Genomic DNA, 23,427 nt, shown 5'->3' on the forward strand with positions numbered 1-23,427 from the left:
CAGTTTTCTTTGAGCCTCAGTATCCACACAACTATGTCTATAATGCTACTCATTCCTAATTCTTTCCACAGATCTTCAGACCAAAATTATAAGACACTTTTATTAAGTTCTTCCTCCTAAGGGCACTTACAGTATGACACGGACATATTGGTTTAATTGTTTACACAACACCAGTGTTTTAAATCAAGACTTATTTTGAAGACTGAAGTTCAAAGATCTCTAAACCTCAACATTTTCAATCCAAATATTTTGCTAGAAGAGTAGTTTTGTTATTTCATTTTTTTTAAAGGATATTGCTTTTGTTTCTGTAAGTGTGGTCAGAAAAAAATTATACTGAAAGGCAAACACAAAGCAAGTGGCACAGTTGTAAGAGCCTCTAACTACTTTGTCTGCTCTTTCACAATTCTCTATTTTTTCTGCCTGTATAATTATAGTATAGCAGCAAACCAATCCAAACTTACACACTGTCTCGTCTGAGTGTAAACAACCTTTTTTCTAAATTAAATTTCTTGAGATCAAAGAGAACAGCATCTGCTCTTAATTACTGTTAATTCCTTTTGAAAATTGTACTTCATGTTTTTACATTTTCAGCTCTAATGATTTTAAACTTCTTCCTGAAAAACAAAAATTACAATTTACAGGTGTAAATTTAATAGCGGTTAGGAATGTTTAGGTTTCAAGCAAAACCCCTAAAAGTCAGAAGGAAGATGAGGCCCTGCTTTCACAGTCTGTATTCATACTGAAAGTCAAGACCAAGCAAGCTTTTGCTCTTCACCTCTAGTGGAGGTTTCCACCCTCCCTGAGCTGGCCTTAGGAAAGTTGCCTAACAGTTTGGCAGGCAGACCATCCAGCCAAACTGCCTACCTGACACTGTCCCTGGAGCAGGATGCTGCAGGGATGTCACACTCGTCACTTTTAGTTCCATTCCCATTTCTAAGAGCTGGTCTGTTCTGCCTCCACTTAAAAGCTGCAATGTGATGATTCTGAAATGCGTTTCTCAGATAAATGAGAACAGTTTCAGCTCCTTTCCAGGAATATATCAAGTTATCATTACTTCACTCAGCGTTTTCTGCTTGTGCAAAAAGTACGTGCTTTTTCAGACCTGTCCAGTCCATATATTTTCAGAATGAGGAGTTTAAAAAAGTTCCTGAGACCATTCCTGGTCCAAATAACCAATTCCTTGTTCAGTACAGGAACCTATCTTTCCTCAGGTACACACCAGTCTAAACTAGGACCAAGGGGACTCTGTCTACATCACATATATTAAATACTGTCCTATTCCAAGTTTCCTATGCCAGAGAAAGCTTTTAAATAAGTTAAGCAAGTAAAATTTCACATACTCAAAGCAATACTTTGCTCCAAGCACAATTAGAATTTAGGGCCATGGAAACACTTCAGGGGTAGTGACAGAAAATTGCCACTGGTCAGATATACACTCTCTTCTCCTGACAAATCCTTGCCACTTTTTTATGAAATACTGGTGCCTTGCCTGAGAGGAACATGAGAATTCTCCAGCACAAAACCAGCTTGGCTGGCAATGTTCCTAGGGAAATGGACTATGTTCTGCCTGGAGGTCTGCAAGAACACCCAGCATGAGAGCCAAACCTTAGCTGGGAAGTGTTCCTGATGGTTTTAGGCACCACAAGTTCTCTCTGAAGAGCAGCACAAGCAGATTATTCTATAGGATTTATCTGACTGCCTGAAGATCTGCCCTATGCTGGTGGATGGTCAGGCTATGTGTCTGAAGCTCAAGATTTCCTCCTTGGCGAGAAGAAGAGCTGGGCAGTGCTGTGGCTGAGCCCATCCCTGAGCCAGGACACAAACCTCCCCAGTGAAGCTGAATGCTGCCAAGTCCTGACTTTCTCTCACCTGTCACTGTGTCAGCCTTGACTTAAACACAGGGGTTTTTCTGCAGTGGTTGCACTTTGTTAACCAAAGATTATTCCAGAAAGTGCATTAGCAGTAACCATTTAACACAAATATGTTGAGGCCTTCCATCAGGGAACATAATAAAAGTAATTGGCACTCACATAGCACTTTACATTTTCAAAGGGCAGTAAAACCATTAAGTATTATTAAACGTATTTTATAGATAGAACACAGGGAGGTTAAGTACCTTATGCAGGAGGAGGCAGGATTAGGACAGAGGTGTCTCAGCACACTCTGTCATCCTTTCAACCACAAAAATATTTGAGTTAAAGACTACTTGAGCCCAAGTGAAAGTTCCATTTCTTGCAAATCAGTAAAGGAAAAAAAAAAAAAAACAGAAGCAACTGAACTTTTCTCATAGAGAAAAAAGAAAAAAAGCTTTAAGAAGTTAGATTTGAGGGGAAAATTGTTTAAAATGTGAGCAGAAAAGCTGGATGCAGGGAAGCACACAAGTATTAACTTTAATTGGTCTCACTAAACTAGGCAAAGTAACAACCTGTACAAAACAAATCTTAAGCTAAAGTTTTCCTCACCCTCTTAACAAGCAGTTTTAAAAGTTATTAAAATAAGAACAAATCTCGCCAATAATAATTATAACAACTACTGCATAAGATTATTGTAAGTGAAGGCTGCCTGCCAGTTTGCAAGTGGAAGATTATGCTACTTGTATTGTAAAGCAAGAAGGGAGACATACATGTATTTTCTGTATAGAAAACAAGCTCTTCAACTAATCAATAAAATGTGATGTTTGTTATTACATGGAAAAATTCTTGCAGCACTATACAACAGTTATTTAAAGCATGTTACTGATAATTCCTTCCTGGACTGTAATCCAGATGGCTGAGACTCAGGGTACACTTTGACAACAGTAAGATGTTACTTTATGGTTCTTTTAGCACTCAGAGCTGTGCCATTTCTCATGAAGTTCAGGCTTGCAAATAAAATCCACAGAACACTGTCTACTTGTTGAGAATGGAAGAGCAGCTATTCCCTGTGATTTTGAGTGCAGGAACATCCCATCTGCAGCTGCATGTGAAGGCTTTTCTTTGAAGATTGTCCTCTGAATTATTCTCTGGACAGGTGAAGAAAGACACTACACAAAATTTATTAGCTACTGACTAAAATAGATGGTATGAGGTAATACATCTTTAATTTATTTTCTGTGACACAGTTAATTACATTATATTGAACCATACCAGTACTCAGGCCAGTTGAAAGAAGTTTGAAGGGGTTTTGGGGGATTTGTCATTTTTGTAAGAGGTCACAGCTACACAAAATGTTTTCCATCAAAAGCAGATGCAGCTAAAACAATTTCTGGGGCTGGTTATGCATTCTTAACTGACTTTTATGAACTCAAAAGACAGACTCATAAATACAAGCTGTCCTCTCTACTTCATTCTCTCCCCTCCTCCCTTTCCCAACCCAACTAGGGCTGCCACTGCTGGTTTCTTCTGCTGGTTAAATTGTTCACACCATTGATGAAATAACCTGTCAAGAAAGAGGAGCGTGGAAGCGACCGATGGGCAGCCAGGGAGCACCAACCACCTCGGAGAGTTTACACTTTGTGTAAATTTGCCCTAAGACTTGAGGTCATATCCAGCATGACTTGGATTTTTTTTTGTCTGTTTGGTTGCATCCAAGACAGTATGGGGTTTTCAGCATTTGTTTGACCTCCTTACTAAAGTACCAGGCTATGCTCCAATCACAACCTCAACCAAATGGAAGTGATGGTTTTGTGGCTGTCAAAAAAAAAATCATTCCAGGCAAAAGGTCTCATTAAGCAATCACTCTTTGAGCAATCTCTTTAAGCAACCACAGTTTTCAAGTAAACATACAATCTGGAAGGGGGAAAGGAGGCAGACTGAGGTAGAATCTTTCACAGATTTTTAAATGACCCCAGCCTGCCCCTTTCAAATGGTTGATTCAATACACAATTACTAGGAGATAATTTTAAAACTAAAGATCAAAGACTTCCCAGTTGTTTTCCTCTTTTGCAGAGTGCACCTACATGCTTTTACTACATCCTCTTACTGTTTGAGAAAGGAAAGGCACTCTAGTTGGGAAAGGCACTTTGGATGGGCAGTGCCCTGATGGTGCCAGGGGTGGCCCACATGGAGCCCTGCTGGAGCTGGCTGGGCAGCACTGCATGCCTGGCCTTCACTGCGGCACCAGGAGACAGATCTTGCTGCAGGAAGAGGCTCTGGAAAACCTCAGGGTGGATAAAGGCAATGCAGGTATGTCACACATGGTCATGGGGGACAGGACAGGGATGGCAAGTGAACAAAACTAGGTAAAAGGGAGCCCCTGGAGAGCTACTGTACCACAGGCTGCTCATTTCTACTGCTCTGCACCTCATTTTCCCCACAAATGTTAGGGTGTAAAAATATCTCCATTGTTCCGTTTTTTATCCTTTTTGTTCCTTTAATTATAATAGCTATATGAAAGACTTAAAGGTCATCATAACACAATCAAGAACATTTTAAAAAGATGTAAAATTAGATTTGCAAGATAACACAACCAATGGTCAGCTTCAGCCATTCTTCTAAACTAACATTAATTATTTAAATTGAAATTAAGGATTAACCCCTGTCTTTCTGACTGTCCCTAAAATACTGGTTTTATACTTTTATTTTCAATAATTGTGCTTAATTCTTTAAGAATTAAAGGTTCATTGTTTTGCTTTATATCTCCATCCATGTCTGGGGGCTTTAGAAGTGTCACATTCTAATTTAACACTTTTTTGACTGCAATAACTTCCATATGATGAAACTGGGAGGGCTAAACTCTCCCCTTCTTCATTCATAAAATCTGGTGAAAAAGGCATTAAGCTTATTTCTCCACAATGTCTCCCACTACTGTGCTCAACACTAAATCCACTAGCATTCATTGCAGCAGCATATGGAATTAGAGGAAAAGAGGATTATTTTGCAACCCAAGGAAAAGAGGGGGAAACTGTCAAGTTTGTAGTGAACTAGAAGATTAAAACTGCTTCAAGACTAGAAATAGAAATTGCTCAGAACATAGTGTGCTGTACCCAAGAAATGAGGCATAACTTCAGGGTTCATGGTCTGGTCATTCTTTATAGTCAGTCACTAGGATATAAAACTAGCTTGACTAATGCACCTGCATCCATTTTTTCCCTCAGATTGTTCACTTTTGAAGTATTATTTCTGTCTATTGCACTTATATGTGAGTAACAGAAGCTATATATATTTTTATGTGTACTTTATCATCCATTACATTGCCTGGTATCTACATCAAAACAGAAACATAAGCACACATAAATGAAACCTCAAATGTTTCTTTTTCCTCCTGTTTGTTTCATCCCTACACGACTGGTTTTGAACCGAATCCAATCTCGAAAAAATTGTCCAAGAAATTGTAAGGATACATCAAAGAGAAGAAAGACAGCAAAATTAATTGCAGCAATTTCCTTCAACCACTGCAACAAGAAGACTGTTTCAGCAGCTGTGTGGGAGTGTCATCATAAGACAGAGCACAGGAATACTTTACAGGGAAAGCAAGAGACTGGAACGCATCTGGCAATTTGTATTAATCTCCTTGTTCACGGAGACCTAGTAAGTTGGCAAGCAGCACGTTTCCACAAAACACACGTTAAGCCCCCTTTTCTCACACTCTCCTTCAATGTGTAACAAACCCAAGGCACCCTCAGGAAACTGAGGCTCAGGCTCAGGTGTGCGCACAAAACGCAGGTGCTGCACTTGGAGAACAGCGACCTTGACTCAAACTCCCAGACTGCCTGCTGAGATACATGCTGAGCTAGAGCTGGTTGGAAGCACTCTGGCAGAGCTTCTTACATTGGAAAGTGACAGCTGGCAAGTGTAAAATGCTCTGGGTAACACGTCAGATTTCACAGAATGAAAACAAACAAATAAAAAATGGGCTGGTTTCCATCTGGAAACGTGGCCTCCTTGTCAGCACCTCATCTTACTTTTCAGCACTCTACCAGGCACCTATTCCCACTCAACACTGAAAAAGGTATCTAAACTTCTGGAAATATAGGTCCCCTTTCCTTAAAATTGCCTTTTTATTTTAAACAGGTGCCTGAAATATTTGAAATTTTATTGAAGTCTACCCTTTCACATTAAAAAGAAATTAATTTCACCTAAAAAGGTTATTATCTAGCAGAAATTTTCAAACATTTCATTTTGTATGAAGCGAGAAAGTTTATTTTTACTGGCTTTATCTGCCAGAAAAAAAGAAACTAATTATTTACACAACTCTGAAGGAGACATCTGGCTTTGGAACAGTGTACAAGCTCATCCAAAATGACCGGATCTACAAACTCCATTTGTCATCCTTTGACAGGACTGGAAAATTGCATGGAATCCCACCACATTAAAAAATATCACTGTAATACCTTCTAATAACTATAATAGCAGAAATTAAAGATTAGAAGAAAAATATGTAACTTGAAATTCAAATCCCTGGAATTACAATTTGATATTTTTTCTAACTTGCAAAAAAAGTGGTAGTTTTCATCTTTCTTATTTCAGAGACATTTTGATTTATTCTGTTTTTTCTTTTCTCTTTCACATGCATATGAAATGAAAATTTGACTGACTCCTTACGGATGAGCATAAAACTTTGGCTTGGATCAGGAGATAGAGCCACTTCACCTGGTTCAGACGTAGCCTAGGAGACTATTTTACAAACAGCATCACCATGCTGATCCTCAAAGCACAGTTTGGATCACAGAAAGAAGACTTTCAGGCTGAAGTCTCCTATCTTGAGAGGCAGAGGAACTGTGCTTGGTGCAGGAGCCCCAAAGCAGCCAATATCCCCTGCTTTGAGGATATCCAGGAGGTTTTGGGTTCCTGTTACTCACTTCTACAGCTCATATATGTTTATATTCTCCCATGGCTCCCTGGCTGCCACCAGGAGAGCTCCCAGGATGAGATGAAGTCATGCAGTAACCACAAAGAGCTCACACAGAATCGGTGTTGCACTATGATGGTAAAAGGCAATCTTCTAAACAGCTGAACAGGAGACAGAAAATATGAAACAATAATGTGGTGGAAACTTGTCAAGGTGATGACACAGCATTTTAACTTTAATTATCCTAAATATGTTTATTAATGGCAAGCCAAGAAAGGAATGAGGCAGCAAAATATGAAGATGACAGAAAGTAATGTAACTTAAGCAGAACAAATAAAACAGGAATTTCAGAGATACTCAGAGAAGTGAGTCACCTCCTAACTGTTTGTGTTAACTCTGGAATCAACCTAATTTTTTAAGCATTTTCAGGCTGCATTTTTGCAGAGAGAGACAATCAAAATATGAACTGAGGAAGAGGGATGAACTTGGAAATTCAAAAAGAAGAGGAAAAAATCTTATTTTCTTACACATACACAAAAAAGGCTAATTCTGAGTGTAAAATACAGCACCTACAAACACACTTTAAATATAGTACTACTCTGATTAAACAAGAAGTATTAGGAAGCTGCTCAGAGAGTCCAAAGCCACAAGACTCTGATGGTCCACGAGGCTGGCAACTTGTTAAGAAGGGGGAAAACAGCTCATCAGGGTTACACTGAACTACTTCTGGCCTCACATAAGTAAATCATTTCAACCATCCACCAACATGAAATTGCTTACAAGTTACTCCATACTATTTGTAAATAAAATAACTCATGGAAAGCTGGTAACAGTTATTCACTGTCAGCTGAAGAAAAGCAGATCTGGATTCATCAGCCTGCAGTGATGGATTTTTACCAAAACCTCTCAGAAGCCCTATTACTGACAAATAAAGTACAAAAAAGCTCATCTGGAGTCTAAAGAAAAGAGCACTCTGACTGCACTGTTTGCTGCAACAAGGCAGTAAAGGAAATGTATTTGTGCTGCCTGGCACCATCTCATTCAAATGTTGAAATGTGTGTCCATTTAAACACTTGATTAGAAGCGTCTCCCCTCTTGAAAAAATTAAAAATTAAAAATTAATAATGAAAAGAGCCCCCCAAAATGACCAAACCAAGAGGACAAGAACAAAACGAACAAAAAACAGAACCAAAAAACCTTTAAAAATTTAGGCATGTAAAAATTTCTGAAAAATACAAGCCACTTTTTTCAGAAGAGAGGCATACTGGCAAGGCATAAAACAGGAGCATAATGAGCAGTATAAAAGAAATAGCAGATTTAATTCATATCTGTGCCTGTAAGGGGGGGGTGGGCAGGTGGTGGTTTACACTTCACAGATTTCCCATGCAGCAGATAAAATCCTGAGACACCAGTTTAGGAATGGATTCGCTGTGGCACATTGTAAGAGAGTTCTACATAACTGACAGAGGAAGGCACTGGCACAGTCAGTGCTTCCCTGTGGTAAAGCAGCATTCTTCCCAAAAGGTTCAGTATGCCTACATGTTTACCTGGGGGAAAAAAGGTGCACTTGCTATTCATATTGGAGCAGTGATCCTCCATAACTGGAGAAAAGTGGGGGAAAGAATGAAGTCACAAGTTGATAATTGTGCTGGATTTTCATGAGCAGCTCTTCTGTGTCAGCTGAAAACCACTCCATTTATACTGGTTTTAAAATATGTGAGGTATTAAGCAATTAATACCAGTGTTTAATCCCATCATCACCAAATAAAGTGCACTAGAACTTTCCTTTTCCACTAACATTGCAAAATCCCACCCTGGAAAAGACTAATTGTCAACTGCTGATTCCAAAAGGCTTCTGTCACTTCAGGTCACTATTTACTAGCTGTACACAGCAAACTTGGCCCAAAGAACTTCCAGAATTTACTGCCTTCCTGGAAGAGAAACACAAAAGAACAACTTTTAAAAAATATACACTAGCATTGGCAACCAACCAGACAATCTTTGCCTTCTGGGAAGTAAAGCATCTTATTTCCAGGGATGGAAGCCAACTAAAGCCCCTCTATGAACAAGTTAGGGGGTGCTACCTCTTACCCACGAGTCTCCAACCCCTCAGAGCTATGGCATACAATTACAGTTTGTGGTGCAGATTAAGCAGGAACATGCAAAGTAGGTGCTAAACACCTACTTAAGCAAGCAGGACAAAGACTGTAAATGGTGCCAGGAGCTAGAAGATTCTTTCCCTTTGTTCAGGAGAGACTGGAAAAGACCTCTCTGCATAAAAAAAAGAGAAATTAAATTAGAAGAAGGCCTGCTCCACGGTTGTATATTACTACTGGCAGTACGGACACATGAATATTTATTTATAGCACCATCACATTAATACTGGCCTATTAATTCCTGATATACTGTCAGCCCCCATTCCAATTGCCTCGACTACCTTGCCATGAAATGGAGTGGGCATCAAGTTATTTGCAACCCAAAACACTCACCCAAAAGATTCATTTTTAACCCAGATAAATCCCTGTACTTGCAAAGCCACCCCAAGATGGGGAGAAGCAGAAAGGTAGGAACTGCTTTAGCCAGCACTGCAATTGGAACAAATCCTGTGAAATTACAACCTCACAGAGTACATCCTACAAATACATGTGATACTCATAAGAAATAGTACCTTTGTAGCAATCAGAGGAGATTTCTGAAATAGGTCAGACATGCATTATTATTACAATAGTTGATATTATATGGCAATATTGTAATTTTAGCTCTATCCTAGTCAGGGGTTTTTTTAATACAATGATACAATGATCACACCCAGTCAGAGACTTTTCAAGGTTTTAGTAAACACCTTTCATGCCAGCAGCCTGTACAGCCACTGCTCTAATTGCAGCCACGTTTTCTGAAGAACAGCAGCTATTGCAGAAGATGCTTCTTTAGGCTATTGATAAGGAACACTATAATTAGCCTAATCCACCACTTTCCCTATCTTTGTGAGTCAAAGTAAAATTAGATTTCTTGAATTTTTGTTTTCCGAATCAACCTAAACACTCCAGAATATAAGCAAGATTTTGAAAGGCACCTTTCCCCTCATCCATATATTAACCTTGATTATGGGTCTTCAGACTTCCTACTGTATTTGGTTCCAAACCAAAAATCTCAAGCTGCAGAGAAAAAAATAACTGAAAGTTCTGACATTAATTTTCTTTTTCTGAGATCACTCTGCTCACGAGGAATACCAGATACCTGTGAGAATCACTGGATACCTCTGACAGCCTGAGCAGTGTCCCTCTCTGGTGGGCAAAGGAAGCCGGACACTGAATCAAGGTCAAGATCTTGATTCCTCCCTTCTATTTCCAGGACTCCTCAAGAGGATTAAGAAGATTTAGGTCTAACCCAGAGTCTAAGCACAGTGACAAATATTTCACCTCTATCTCCCTGCTCCATACTGTGGCAGACAGAGATATTTCTTACAAGCAACAGAACTTTACATAAAGTAAGTTTAGGCAGTAATTCCTTATGGGCGCTTAGCTGAGCACAGACTCCTGGAGGAACAAGGCAATTGCAGATTTCTCATCTCCCATTCCACTGTGGGATATTCTTTATCTGGCTTACACTAGTTTAAATTCACAGCAGTGCCTAACTAGCATGCAGACAAAACAACATACTCTTTCCACACATAGTTCATTTCCCGGAGAGATAATCAAAGAAAACAAATGAGCTGGTAACAGATGTGTCATATAATGCACCACTGCAGCAACACAGACAGGGTAAGAGCCCATCCAGAAGTCATCTGCAATAAATCTTTCCTAATTATTCCTATGTAACTCAAAAACTCCTATATATCTAACATGAGATTTTAGTGGGTGACTCACTTGAATAGAAAACAAATACAAATGATATTAAAATAACCTCTAAACTGGAATTACAGCTGACTGTGCTCAGAGATGTAGTACTAGAGAGAACCTAAAAATATTAGAGTGAAGTTATTAAACATCAAGTAAAAAGGGCCAATTTTTGTGAATTATGTGAACAAGAAACAATGGATATGTGCACATGCACATACATATCGCATCAGTGCTTTCCAACAATCGCATATTCTTTTGTAAATTATTTTAAGAAATAAATAAATCAGGAGGGATCATTACTTACTGTTTACTTAGAGTAGAAATTAACGAGCGTTTCTTGGAAAGCTCCAGGGTTCAGCATAGCTGAAGACTCTAAGACAGATATGTTCATCCAAGAGTGTAAATTATTTATCAGCTAAAGAAAAATAGCAGGAAATGTTTTTATAAAAGGATCATATATTTTAGAAATAAAATATTACATTTTAAGTATTTAATTTTCTAATATTTTGGCTAAAAAATATAAAGATTAATATGGTGAATGTTCATTTTTGCCTTTCCATTTGCCAAGACCCATAGAATTTAATCTTCAAACACTATCAATTGAACTTGTATACCATTGAATGTCCAGTGAACTCCAACATATAAGTAGTTATTGTCAAAATAATTTTATCATTCTTACCTGTTTGGTGTCACTTTTCATATGTCAATATATGTCAAACAGGTAAACAAGATTACTCATAGTTAGATAAAATTTGATTAGTAAAGATATTTTTTTGAGCCAGCTTGTTAGGAAGCCCCAAAATTGAAATCTTTGAAATTCAAATATTTCTTACTCTGAAAAGGCCTGAATAGGATCAGCTTTGTAATAGCACTGTGGGTTTTGATTTTAAAACCACTGTGTACAGATGGAACTATAACTCTATAAAATGTGGACTAGCAATCTTAAAAAAATTTTTGGCAATGCATTTGTTTAATGGCTGATAGCTGACATACTCTTCAGAATCTCTCCTTCTGGACAACAAAATGAAATCTGAAAAGCTACAGAATTAACTTTAGGAGTTTGCAGAAAAACTGATAAGAATAAACAAAAAAATATGAAATGTTGAAAGTTTATGTAGGAAAAGTTTAGAACACTGTCAAGGATACATTTCTGAGCTCAGTCGAAGGTTCTCTGAAGAAATACTCTAAATGGTTCTCTAAAGAAATTTTCTAAGAGGTTCCCAAACTACTTCTCCTGTTCTAAATCTGTTTCCCTTGATTGAAATTTTATGCAAATACAATGATGCAGTTCGAACACATTCTTCTAATGCCTATGGCCAGGAAACTCCTGGGGAAAGAGTGGGACATAAAGCTGGAACACTATGGCTTGAAAGATGAAATGGGAAAGAACTGTGTGTAAATCACATCCCAAGGCTCTTCTTGTGGTAACAGGAGCAAGCAACAACCAGACCCATGCACTTGGAAGAGCCCCTGAACAAATTACTGCCTTCAGCAGGAACCCTAGCAATAAGAACCCCACTGCTGAGCTGTTGAGTTTCCTGTTGGCTCATCTGACTGATTCACAGCATCTTTTTCCCCTGGTCCTCTTGCCTGTGTTCTTTACTTTTTTTCACTGTTGGAGTCTCCTTGTTGCTGGTCAACTTGTCCTGATGCATTTCTCTCCCCTTCTACATCACTAACCCTAGGGACTCCCTAGAGTTTGAAGGCCATTGCATTAGGATACCTCTTAAATTTCCAGCATCAAAGTTGCAATTCAGACCTTGATTCTTTTTCCCTTCTGCTATAATTTTGTTAGAGCCTTCAGCTAGTGAAACCACTGCCTGTATTTTTGTTTTGTTTTGATTATGTTCCCTTACAAGCACTTCTGCTGAATTATTCCTTCTCAGCTTTGGCTTTTTCCTGTCTGACACAAGCATATAACATATAGGTGCATATAACATCTCCCTGTCCTCTAGAATCAGCATCTCCACCCCATCTCTCAACAGCAGGCCATTGTGGCACATTGTCTTGTCCTTGTCTCTAATTAGAAGTTCTGTACAGGAGGAAATAGACCCAATCTTTTTTAAGAGCACTACAATACAGTTCTAGAGATAAACTAAAACTCATAAGTGAGGAGTTTTCGCATGCAGCACCCAGAAGCTGGAGGAGGAGAAGGACAGAAAGGAATGCTTTTTTGGTTTCACAAATATAGACAAGAAAAACTGAAGATGCTTACCAGACTGAGAAAACACAGGGATGGAAAGCTTTAATTTTATACTCAATGATTTTAATTCTGCTGCTCTTCATAATCATTCCGTCAAATAGTATGTCTCAATCTGATGTTCAAATTCAAATGGTGCTTACTTTATTCCACTACAGTGTTTGATGCTTACAATTTCAGAGTAATAAATTGACATTTCACAGAAACTAAATTAGCAAAAGCAGCCATAAAGTAAGATCCAGATGCCTATTTTCATTTCTCTTTTGCTTACAGATTTTCTTCCTCTGTTTTTTCATCTAAGAAGTGGGGGAGCAGACAGTATCACTTCAACAGACTAAAGAGATAAGCAAAGAGGTGGGGTTTTTAATGACATTTTAGAAATCTGCACAGCAAGCCTGTTAGGCAAAGGAGAAGAGACTGTAAAATAGATGTTTTGAAAGGGTTATTAAAAATTATTACAGGAATTGCAAGCCATTATTTTTTTTAAATAAACGTAAATTATTGGCAGGAGGATCACTACATTTAGGAGCTCTATAAACATTCCTACATCTAAAGGGTTATAAACACATACCACTCTCATCCAAGACATCTTTCCTTCCACTGCAAGCTAACTCATTTTTTTTTAAGGTTTGGTGCCACTAAAGTGCAGTGTAAAATTGTGGCTATTGGCCTTTTTACACACTGTTCCTGATTTAAAAGAGCAGTTTAGAAGGTCAAACAGGAAAACAATATCTTAAGAAAACAGCAACCTCTGTGGCTTTGAAATAAAGAAGAAAAAAAAAAAAACACCAAAAAACAGTGCCAAAATGTTTATCTCCTCGGTTCATGAAGCCATAAAATAAGTACAGCACTGTGAATCATCTCAAAACTTCAAAGCCTGTATGCCCAGTGTACCATTTTAGGGCTATTAAGTTGTACAGCTACTGTACTTGTAGTAAATAGTTATACAAGATTGTAGCAACACTGCCAAAGATTTCACCCGTGCAAAAAAATTTCCTTAAAGCTACACTCTTTACCAGGAGCTCACTGCATAAGCTCGTAATGTGTCTCACCATCTCAGGAGATTCTGCACCAAAAATGTTTGGTTGATTACATTGAAAATGCCAGCTTCATTTAGAAAATACAGTTATCCACATAAGACATTAAACTAAATACATAGTAAGTGAATAATGAAATACAATAAGTTAATTCCCTTGACATAAAAGCATTTCTGTAGAAAAGCAGAGTAATGATTTTGGTCATTTTATTAAAGACTATTCTGAATGTGGTACTATATAACCAAAATGTTATGTAATTCAAGAACCTAAGAAGGCATATCTTTCAGGAGTATGTGATTCAGAAATGAACGTTCATCTACACCGACTCCTTGCCTACATGTGATTTTTAGTGATTTGTCCCAATTAAATTAAATTCAATTGTAAAAGGCTCAATTTATATGTAAAGTCTAGCCCACCACAATCTGTTTGCACCCACCTCACGTGCAGCTGCCTGCTATTCCAACTGGCTGAGACAATCAAAAGGCACCTTCAGTATCTTACAGAGACCACCTGGAAGGACTGCAGCCTAAATCCCCATAAGGCCACCTGAAGAATAAACCCTGAATTTTTTGTTTATGTCATAGGACACTGTACAAGATTTTTGTTCATTTAATTGGGCAAATTCACTTGTATTAGGGGCCAAGGTTTTGAAAAAGAAAAAATTAAAACAAGCTTTTTTGTACTTGGCATGCTATGAATTGCATTGTCATAGGGGAACTTTGTTCTGATCCCAGTCAAAAATCATGTTCTATCTGGGTACTAAAGATATTTTCTGAGGTTATGCATAGAAGCTGCCATAAGTTCTCTTTCCCCCCAAAAAAAACTGGTTAACACCACCAACTTTGCAGAGCCAGTTTAAGCAAGTTTTAACTGATGCTGAATTAGTTGCAACAAAGATTGAGACTAGTTCTGACCTTCCCAATCAGGGCATGTCTGCAAGGATACTCATCTCATTTTGAAGATTTCCCTCAGCATTTTCCTCAGCATTTCTTTATACCAGATCTCTGCCTACATAATTTTACACACTCTACCACAAATTACATTATATTACTCTATTTTGTAGAATAGCTTCACTTTTATCCAATACATCTAATTAGCTCCTTCTTCTCCCATGCCCACCTATTTATATGATCAGAAAGACTGGCCAACCAAAAACTATTCTTTAAAGCCTACACAGCAAAGTAAACTCCAAAAATACCCGTGAAAGTCTTTATTCTATTTTGTAAGCTGTATCTTCATTGCTTTTCATGCTCTGTTGATATAAATTTCTTCCTTCCTAAAAAAAATGTAGTCTTTTGGGATTTCAGTAAAGCTTCCAGTACTCTCTCACAGTATCCTTCTAGACAAAATATCCAGCACAAAGCTGTTTTCATACTTCAGTTCAAAGATGAGTAATTACTTTTATCACTAGAAGTTCTTTTCATTCATTAACATTCAAAAATAAAAATATTACTATGTTCTTCAAAAAAAGTATTCAGGCTTCACTAACCAATCTAGTTTTGGGGTTGAGGTGTAGGCTAAAGTGTATGTGTTTGTGTTCAGGGGTTGTACAAAGGAATTGCTTAAATTACCTTGTAACAACATGCAATGGGTGAGCACCCGGCTCACGGGTGGGGCACAAAGGGTTAAAGTGAATGGGGTGATCTATGGTTGGTGATCTGTCACTGGTGGGGTTCCACAGGGCTCCATCCTCTGCCCTGTGCTCTTCTACATCTTCATAAATGACATGGACACAGGACTGGAAGGGATACTGATCAAATTCACAGCTGATATAAAACTGGGAGGAGCTGCTGACTCCCTTGAGGGCAGGGAGGCCCTGCAGAGAGACCTCAATAAATCAGAGGGCTGGGCAATCACCAGCCATAAGAATTTAAACCTGGGAAAGTGCTGGATTCTGCACCTGGGACAGGGCAACCCTGGATGTACAGACACACCGAGGAGTGAGAGGCTGGAAAGCAGAGCCACTGAAAGGGGCCTGGGGGTCCCGGTAGTGGCAAGCTGAACCTGAGTCCGCAGTGCCCTGGCAGCCAGGAGGGCCACCCATGTCCTGAGGGGCATCAGGCACAGCATGGCCAGCCAGGCAAGGGAGGGGATTGTCCTGCTCTGCTCTGAGCTGGGGCAGCCTCACCTCCAGCGCTGGGGGCAGCTCTGGGTGCCACAACGTAACAACGTTAAACCACTAGAGAGCATGCAAAGGAGGCCATGAGGATGGTGAAGGGCCAGGAGGAGAAGCTGCAGGAGGAGCAGCTGAGGTCACTTGGTCAGTTCAGCCTGAGAAAAGGAGACTGAGGGGAGACCTCATTACAATCTGCAACTTCTTCATGAGGCCAGAGGAGGGGCAAATACTGATCTCTCTCTGTGGTGACAGGGCCCAAACAAATGGCCTGAAATTATGTCAGGGAGGTTTAGGTCGGCATTAGAAAAAGGTTCTTCACCCAGAGGGTGGTTGGGCACTGGAACAGGCTGCCCAGGGCAGCGGTCACAGCACCAGCCTGGCAGAGTTCAAGAAGCATTTGGACACTGCTCTCAGGCACAGGGTGTGACTCTTGGGGATGGTGCTGAGCAGGGCCAGGACTTGGACCCAATGGTCCTTGTGGATCCTTTCCAACATGGCATATCCTGTAATTCTGTGATCACCATGAAATATGATTTCAACTCAGCTACTCATATAGACTTTACTCCTTGCTTGCCTACATCCTGCATGTAGGTAAATGAACTTGCACGATGTTTCCAAGGCTTGAGAAGTGTGCGTAGGGGAAGCCATTTCCTGCAACTGATTTTTTTCTATTTCTAAAAAGGACACTCACTTTTTAGGAAAAAGGGATATTCCTACCCTTGATCCTGAAGCTTGAAACCTTAGTAAATTAGCTGAAAAATAATTGAGTGGATTTCCACAATGCTGTTACACCAAATACTTTAAAAAGTTATTCAGTTCGCCAGTTCATGAATAACACATACACAAATCCTCTCTAATTCAGCTGCATTCTTTAAATCCTAGTAATAATGGAGTAGTCAATGGCAACATGCTGTGAGGGTGAAAATGCAATTTAAATTGTCAGACACATTTCCATTAAATTATAAATATTCCCAATAAGTTCCAGCAGAAGAAAACTTCTGCAAGCAAAGACCCATTCTTTGAAAGGTGATCAGTGCTTCTAAAACTTAATATCAGCAACTATGTGCACACAACATTTCCTAGAGAACAAGAGATTTAAAAATATATATTTAAGCACATAGGTCTAAATTTCTTATTCTCAGAGAATAAAAAATCTCCCCAGTTGTAGAGATGGGTAAACAATTGGACCTGAATTCTTTTAAATCAACTTTCTAATGCACCTTAATTTCTGCTTTTTTCCATGCATTCTATTCTCCAGGCCACAACACCCAGAACCAGCTAGGTGTACAGTACTTTCAGAACCCCCAAACTCTTTTATTCTCTCTGTCCTGCTTTAGGTATAATTGCTGTTTTCCTTTTTTCCTTTGGTATAATTGTTTCTATAGTGCCTAAGAGATCAAACTATGAACAGAAAAGGATTTTTTTATTTAATTCTAGCCAAATTTTAACAGGTCTGTAGAAAACCTCACCTGCTAGAGTAATTATTAATGGATTTACATGATCAAGCCACAGGGCTTAGTTTCTCCTTAGGAGCTATTTTGACTGTTAATATAAATTTAAATGTAAAATACATTGGCTCTACAGAAAGAGTTGATAACCTTACACATTTGATTTTCCTGTTCAGATGCTTTCTTAAAATTTGAAGTTTTTATTTAGTAAATCACTTAACTTTTTTATCCAGTTTTAATCATCTTGTAACAGGCAGTTCTAGAGATATTTCTGAATAAAAAACAGATCTTGGTCCTCTGACAATGTTACTTAATTTCTAAACGCATTTCCATTAATATTCTCAAAATCAAAAGTCACAGAAACCAAATGTTTCCAGCTGGACAACATAATGAATTTAGATTGTGATATATCCATCATGAATTAAAATTAATTCATTTTAACAGACTCAGAGTAATTATATCTCTAAAAATCCATAGAAAGGTAATTTGAATTTATCTGTTTTTATAGTGAATAGCTTTAACACTATGTACATAGGTTCATTTTTCAAAAGCATTTTTGTAATGGCATGATGCAAAACATACCTAAATTAACACCAGAACTGCCCTTGACTTGAACAGACTGTAGATCAGGCTTCAACCACCATGACTTAGTCAAGAATAAAATTCTCAAGTGATTTCTTATAAGATACGATGAGAAATGAAACACACACAGGTTCTCATTGATCATAGCTGGAGCCCACAAAGTGACATGTGAAAAGTGGCTGAAAGGGAACCCTTAAGGACTGGAAAAGACATGGTTATTGATTTACCAGGAACAGTCTTGCCAAGCTTAAATGAAGTAAAACAGAAAAATGGAATAACCTGGGTGTAATTCTTTTGAGTTAATGCACTATGTGAGTGAGAGCTGTGTTAGTTGTCTCTAGCATCCCTTTCTAAAGCATCTACATAATTTTAATTAAATAAATGGCTACGGTAAAAAACTTAAAAGATCAGAACTCCAATGAATTATTAAGTATAAATTACCACGTATGCCAGTATTTTTACCAAGATAAAACTATGACATGTGCAATAAAGGTCTTACAAATTTTTAAATCTTATGAAGAGTATTTGTGTACATTGAAACTGTGAAAAGTGATGAACTTTAACATCAAAACTACACTCTCATTTCATTTATATTGATTAACTGAACTACATGAATGAATATATAACATACACTCAAAGAAAAATGTTACATACTTCCTACAATTCCCTAATTCCCTTTGGGAAAAGAGGGAATCACAGTGCATCAAAAATAATTTCATACTAAAACTTTTATTCTGGATTTGTTTTTCAGACCCAAAATTCATGAAAGATCTGTAATTCACAGTCAAAACTATAACCCAGCAACTAAATAAATCTTAGTAGTACTTACAGGCTTAGTAGTGATACTGAACTTATGGCTTACATTACATATGTGTGAGTAACCCTTTTCTAAGGAGATCAAAATATTTAAAATAATTTGATTAGGTCAAATTGACTGGATTTGACCAATAATCTCTTTCAATCTTTAATTTTGTTGAGTTTTGTATGGAAAAAAAGAAGGATTTGCAAACAAAAAACTGCCCAGCATTCTACAGAGTGGGGAAGGTACTTTTCTTGAATAAATCTTTCCTCAAAAGTCACTTACATTGCTCAATAGCATTTTATTGACCAATATAACATAAACTTCTTTTAATGTTGTAAATTTTGTTAATGTATTTATACTTAAATGAACAATTTGAATTAATTGAGAATAGTTTGTCAGAAAATCAGTATGTGGGTTTGTTGGGTTTTTTTGTTTAGTTTTGTTTTTTTTTTTTTTTTTTTAATCTACAGGTTTTATAGTTTACATGGGCTTTTTTCCTTACCTGGAACTCTCTTTGCCCAGTTGATCATGTGCACCAATTCTCTGTCTGCAAGGTTGGTCAACAGGGTCATCATAGAGGCTTCATTGAACGGTCTGTTTGGGTCGTATTCAGAATAAACCAGGGGTGGCTCAGCTTCCAGCAAGGCACTGACCATCTGTTCTGCCGTCAGGGACAGGGCTGGGCTGTTCTTCTTGTTATGCTTAACCACCAGCGGACTTGTCCAAAGGGTGGGAGCTCGCAGCTCTGTTGAAGAAGCCTCCCCATTCCTGGAATCCTGCTCCTCTCTTTGGCGTTTTTGTTTCATCACTCGCCCACCTCTGCGGTCTTTCCGGATTCCTAGAGACACACAAGAATACCATCAACCCCTTCCCTTGAACTTAGGTGTTACGTACACTTGGCTTCAGTCAACAGCAGATGCTTTGATAGACTCAGGCAGCGCTGAGTCTTGACTAAGACTTCTTCAGGAGCCTTACACCAGTAGCTGGACAGAAAAACTATTTTTTAAAGTATAGTGTCAGGAATAGTGCACCCCTTCCTAAAATTCAGATCAGTTGGGCTCACACAGAAATCCAGACTACAGTGATACTGTACCGCTGCCTTAACCCAGCAAAAGGAAAGTCAGTTATTGGGAACAAATAAATATTTCTTTATTGCCCAAAACTTCAAAGTATGTCCCAACCTCTAGCAGACCATTAGTCTATAAATTAGCAATGATAAATTAATGATGTTGGCAGGTCAGACGGATCACAGAAGTAGCTCTCAAAAATTATCTAGAATATTTTGCCTAAAGTCACCAATTATTTTAATTAAACATCATCCTATTATGGAGCCTGTGAACTTCATAATTATATAAAAAATACTCAAGAAAGTTCCCATTATAAGATGAGTTTATACAGCAATAAAGAATGCCATTTAAGTAGATAAACATAAGTACGAAAAGGAGAGATAATTACGACCTCAGATTCTAATGTGGGAGACCTACTGTCAAAAGGCTGAAATAAACCACAACAGAAACCATTATTGTCATTACTGCACATTTCTGCAATGTGCTTTGCACTGTATGACCCTGAACTTAGGATATTATCAAGTCTGCCATACCAATTCAAACAACATAAGACCTTTGCAGTGGAACAAAATTTCCCTTTGTGGAAAAGTTACAAGAAAAATACAATGATAAAGCCCACATGGACTCCAACCATAAAGGGAAGGTTAAGTCTGGATCTAAGTGGAGGAGTATCAGGCATTTTGAGACTGAGTCAAAAACTTAAATCCATCATCAAGTGGAGGCAAGGGAGGACAACCAAGTAATAAGAAAAGCACACAAGGAATTGAGATATGAGAAGGCAGCTTATGATGCTGCTTATGCTGGACTTCTCATGCAATAGGTAAAAGCAGCACTAGTCCCAGCCTGAAATGCAAAAGAAGTATCTACAGAGAATAAAGATGTAAACCATTCAAGAAATCAGGAAAACATTTGAAACAAAACAAAACAAACCAAAAATACTTGCAAGCAATCAGTACAGGTCTTTCTAAAGGTTGGGGAAAGGGAAACACAACATTTGCTCAGCTCTCTTGACACCACAAAATTTCAAACCTTTAGAATCCCAGTCTTAGTTGGCAGCATTTTCATCTCACATCTTTCATATAAATGTTGTTCTTCTCAGCCTCAAAGTAACAGGGAGAATCTTTCAATCTCTTTTCCTCTTTCTTGAATTATAAATTCAACACTGAATTAGTATTTGGAGATTAGGCATTTTATGTTTAATTCATTCAAAATCTAGTGGGCTTTGTGATTCTCTTCCATTAATCTATTCAGATAAAGGGAGTTCAGTAAATCTCTCATCACTCCTATTACTTAACCTATCTACACTGTCCCAGTCACTAAACTAATTCTAAGCCAAAACTCTCAGGCGTGTTGCTGTTCCCATTTTTCATTCAGCAATACCAATCTTTCCTATCACTGAGCAGTTCCTGTTAAGGAGAGGTAGGGAGATTCTTGCTATTCACAAAAACACTACTTATTCTGGCAAATTGTCATCATAGAGATATTCTCACTGGTAACTTCCTTGCAATACTCAATAGCAGGCATGCTCTATCTGTAACAGATATTTTTGTTGTATTTGTTGTATGTTTTATATCAGTTTAAGGGTTTTGAATTAAACTGCCCTGTGAAACATGTATAAATAATCACATGAACAAGCCCACATGGTTCACAGAAATTAAAGCATTTGTTAACTTTCTCACATTCCAAATTTTATAGCTTCTCATCTAGAAATTTTCTTTCTATGCTGTTCAACATACTCATAAATAGATAGGCTGACATAATTCATAAACAAGAAGTTGAGGTTAGAAAAATACTATAAAAACATCAGATAAGTTTAGAAAGTAAACAGAAGGCTAGAAATTACTAGGAAAGGAAGGGAGGACAGAACAACTTCATAAATCACAGAGTTTATTATTGTGAGGCACACTACAGTGAACACTGCATGCAGTTCTGTTCTTCCCAAATTAAAAAGAGATATAAAAATAAATTAAGAAGGGATAGGAGAAAAACAAGTAAGATTATTTGAAATGTGAAACAACTTTGGTGTAAGAAATATCTATATTGACTATATCTGGTCAGCCTGCAAGCCAGATACAAGACTAGAAAATCAGGAATAGCAATAGGATGAATAAGGTACAGAACGCTAAAACTCCTCTTCTAACACAAGAAGGTTTCAAATGAAAATACCCCAGCAAGGTTCAGGACAGACAGGAAGAGGTTCTCTTTCACACCATGGAGAAATGTGAATAAATTAGAAGGTGGTATATTTAGAAATCTGTAGGCCAAATGTGAGAGACAAAATAATCCATTAAAGGTTAGTAAATATAAGTAGGGCAACTTCAGCATTAAGGCTCCATCATATAGATTACTGGAAGATCAGAGTTTTTGTGTGTTTGCTTTTACTTAGTCCAGGTCTGCCTTGCTAAGTAAAACAAGGACGTGATGAGGATTTTACTTAACAGAGAAAGGATGGCAAATGTAAGCATATTTGGCTGTTTACAAATAAACCAAATGTTAAATAAGAACAATAGTTTTATTTTTAATTCATCTGAAAGCCTAACACTGGCTTTTCTTCACCTTAGAACAAAATAAGCAGCGCATTATGGAAAGCTGAACGAAACCAGTTTGGAGGAGATGCCTCCCACAAATTAATTTTTTGCATTTTTATTTCAGGATTAAAAAAAGGTCAACCAATCATCCAACTGCAGCAATTTTACTACTGGGTTTTGTAGAGACTAAGTCTGAAAAAAAAGTCAGTAAGTGTATGCATTCCCTCTGCATTACATCACCAGCTTTTATGATCACAGACAGAAAGGTCTCTGAATCTGTATCATATTCATCAGAGATTAATAGACCTTACTACTAACTCTTTACCTAGATGGACAAACAACAAACTTACTCACTTTCTTGAACTAAATAGGAGTGAGTATCTCTCTGAAAAATGCAAGTGCCACCAAAGCTCCTTCAACTTAATCAAATTTTATCTCTGTTAAAGAGAGATAATAGTGATGCACAGCCACTAATTCCAAAAAAGGTAACTCTATCAAACTACAATTTCCTTGACAAAAGTGCAATGATTCTGTAAGGGTTTTTTAAATATATGAATGCATCCATTTTAATTTAACAGTTCATCAAATAAAGGAACCTTAATTGTCAAGTGTTACAAAAGACAATGTGCTAGCAAAAATTGAAGAACTGTGCATCTTGCAAGAGCTCTAAAACAATTTCCACTTGAGTTTTAAAGCTGCAGGAGCCAAGATTTTCAAAGGCAGTTCTACAAAGCTTCATATGTAAATTCAGTCAGACTTTTGGACATGTAGACAGGTTTCAAAACTGCTAAGTAATTATATAATCAAATAATTAGAACTTAATCAGCAGTAAAATTGCATATGGACAATAAAATTGCATATGACACTCCCATGGCAGGGGAGTTGGAACTAGATGATCTTTAACATCCTTCCCAACTCAAGATTCTATGATTATATGATTGTGAAAGAAATGTTAACCATATTAAATACTTCCCTAGTGTTTTCCCATATGTCATTAAAGAAAAACAAAAAATAAATTCCAGATCATTAAAACAAAAGAT

General features: G+C 37.8%; 1 protein-coding gene across 1 annotated transcript in view; it reads right to left on the reverse strand.

Annotated features, from left to right (window-relative positions):
• Nucleotides 1-23,427, reverse strand: part of ESR1 (estrogen receptor 1) — a 108,033-nt gene that overhangs the window by 30,579 nt on the left and 54,027 nt on the right. Inside the window, 1 exon segment of the mRNA XM_058021640.1 lies at nt 19,295-19,630. Coding sequence (XP_057877623.1) covers nt 19,295-19,630 — 336 coding nt within the window.

The sequence above is a fragment of the Melospiza georgiana genome, chromosome 3 (assembly GCF_028018845.1).
Source record: "Melospiza georgiana isolate bMelGeo1 chromosome 3, bMelGeo1.pri, whole genome shotgun sequence".
Lineage (NCBI taxonomy): Eukaryota > Metazoa > Chordata > Aves > Passeriformes > Passerellidae > Melospiza > Melospiza georgiana.